Source organism: Montipora capricornis, chromosome 7 (genome assembly GCF_036669925.1).
Source record: "Montipora capricornis isolate CH-2021 chromosome 7, ASM3666992v2, whole genome shotgun sequence".
NCBI lineage: Eukaryota > Metazoa > Cnidaria > Anthozoa > Scleractinia > Acroporidae > Montipora > Montipora capricornis.
The window spans coordinates 10,868,180-10,870,990 of NC_090889.1; the positions used below are offsets into that span (position 1 = coordinate 10,868,180).

General features: G+C 37.4%; 1 protein-coding gene across 1 annotated transcript in view; it reads right to left on the minus strand.

The window, feature by feature from the left end:
* Positions 1 to 223: 223 nt before the first annotated feature.
* The window catches only part of LOC138058178 (tyrosine kinase receptor Cad96Ca-like), a 25,605-nt gene continuing 23,017 nt past the window's right edge, over positions 224 to 2,811 (minus strand). The window contains exons 9-10 of the mRNA XM_068904073.1: positions 2,579 to 2,675; positions 224 to 1,832 (exon numbers count right to left, since the gene is read on the minus strand). Of these exons, the coding sequence (XP_068760174.1) occupies positions 1,680 to 1,832; positions 2,579 to 2,675 (250 nt within the window). The 3' untranslated portion in view covers positions 224 to 1,679. The remainder of the gene's footprint in view (positions 1,833 to 2,578; positions 2,676 to 2,811) is intronic.

The window sequence follows — 2,811 nt, forward strand, 5'->3', positions numbered from 1 at the left end:
AATCAATGGAGATTGTATCAAAGGAAGGTCAACTCCAGCCTCGCTTTCATTCAAAGGCCTGGAAACTTAGCACAGAACTGTAAAATGATCTTTTAATTTAAATTGTCCAGGTAAGAGCGAGGGTCACCTCCCTCTTTTGTCTACAACCCGCATTTAATGTATAAATTCATTTCATAGGGCAGTTTCATTTACAGACAAGACAGCACAAGACCGTTTCGTTTACCAAATTTACTTTACTTTGACTGATTGACTCTAAGAAATGTTTACACTGTTACTTCAGTTTGTCTATCAGGTCCCACTATTTATATTAATTATATATTTTTTCATTTTTTTGGGAATTTCCTCACGTTTTGTACTTTTTTTCTTGAAATTATATGTAGGTAACTTTAGAGCGAAATCACTTTGCTCGCATCGTCGAAGGTCTTTTTAAAAGCCGTGAGTAAGCCAAAGCTGAAATGGCGGTTCCGTTCCAAGCAAGTAAGTGGAGATTAATATCTCAAAACCCTAAAGGTTAATAGCAAAGCACTTCAAAGTGCAACAATGACAACTCTTCCTTTACAACTATAGTATGTTTGACTAAACATGAAAAGGGTTCACGAGCTTCCTTTCTAAAAAATGATGATTTCTCTCCTACATGTATTTTGTTTCCCCCTCAATTAAGAGGAGAAGCCAAATGACTGATTATGTATAGCTGGGCCACTATTAAGCAAGGGGTCACTGAGTTAAGGAGTGTTTATACACCCTGATATAGCGTACTAATACTCCTACATCTCTTTCGTGCCACACATACGTGAATTGATATAATCTTAAGCCCCTTGCTGTATTATTCCTCTCCTGAGTATATTTTGTTTCCCCCTCAATTAAGAGGAGAAGCCAAATGACCGATTATGTTTAGCTAGGCCACTATTAAGCGAGGACTTACTGAGTTAACCAGTGTTTATACACCCTGATAAAGCCTACTAATACTCCAACATCTTCTCTTTCATGCCACACCTACGTGATTCGATGTAATCTTAAGCCCCTTGCCGTATGATTCCTCTCCTGAATATATTTTGTTTCCTCCTCAACCAACAGGATATTTTTCTACCACTTTTTGATGCCGTTGTTGTAGTAGGATTAAAAAGCCAGCATCAATCATACCGAATACTCGGTGATGATCACACTGGATTTCGATTTAGGTCTCCGAAATAAACTACTGCTAGTGCCTACAAAATCTTGGAAAACGTTCTGCTTATGATCGCTAGCTAACGATTGTCAAACCTTGTCGGTTTTGTTTATATTTTACTTCGCAAAGCAATTAATTATTGTAGCAATTGTTATACTAATGAATATTCTAAACAATATTGACTGATGCCAAAGGGAAAAAGATATTGCGTTGTTCTGCATTAGCACAGATGTCGATAATGATTGCCAAAACATGTCACAATAATTTCTCATCTGGTTAGTCTGGAATAAAACTGAGACTGATAAATTCCGTGGTCTTTTGGAGTTTACGACATTAGAACAAAAGTGCTTGTTAGGGTTGTCTGTCTGATTGTCTACGCCTTTTCCCATCGACCTAAAAATGAAATAGGACTAGCTTTTGGTTTTCACATTTTCACTGACTCTAAAAACTAGTATAATTATTGAATGACAACTACTTCAGCAAGCATCTAGCAAAATTCAGTGATTTTGTTTCTTCATGATTTCATGCTTGACCACTTTCTTCTTGAGGCATTTGCATTTGTGGCCCCACGAACTGCTCTTGCATCATCTTCAGCTGCTGCACCCACGTCCTCAACTCTTGAGTATTTTGCTCCATCGTACTTTGATTCGTCCACCAACGGGAGGTACTGCAACATATAGAAATGACAAAGGTTTCCTCAGTATCATGCAATTACTTTTTACTTCTTTTTCTTCATTTTTTTGGCTTGAAATAAAGTGTAATCGACAAAACTGAAATTCACCGTAGAAACTTCTTTATGCCCATCACCCGCAACAAAGTGACCAAAAACTCCGACGATAAAACACTTTAAACTTCACGCGTTTCTCGTAAAGAGTTAAACACACAGACATTTGAAGAGGAAAATAATGACATAGATAGGATATTGAATTCAGTTGCCTATCAAGGTTTCGAGCTATCTAGAGTGAATAGGTAAAAAACAATATATAACACCACGTGCACTGGGAATAAATACATTTTGTAGAATTTTGAAAACGTGTCAGAGTGGGTAGCCCTAAATAAATAGTAGAATTCTAATTTGAATTTTACTTTACGTAGAACTCAACCCATTTTCAAGATCATTTTCCCCTCCTCTTTTCTTAGTTTGTTGTGGATAGCGGGTGTGCCCTTTGCTGAAATCATGCCTTCTATGTTTGGTTATTACTTAGAAGGTACCATGCTAATTTTAAATAAACGGCCTAGCACAACAGGGCTGGAATAAAATATCCCAAACATATGTGGTATTATTATCTGTTTCCAAGAAAACAGAGCTCGCTCAAAGCAACGCCTTGCCTAAAATATCAGTCTTTATGCAGGGCGCGAGAAAAAAAAAAATAAATAAATAAATAAGCACTTTGAAAACGTCTTGTTACTGACCTCTCCTGCGATGAACGAGCGCAACCTCTTGGAAATATTTACGAAATCAGGGCGGAGTATTGGGACCTCTTGCCAGCAAATCTCCATCAAGTTATACCTGATGATAAAAAAGGAGGAGACGAGGAGCCTATATCTCCATCAATTCTTCCTTCAACCCTTTCGCATGAAGGTTTATGCTTGGATATTTTTCCGCTGCAAAATGCATTCATTCTATTTTTAAGGTCTTGCGACAT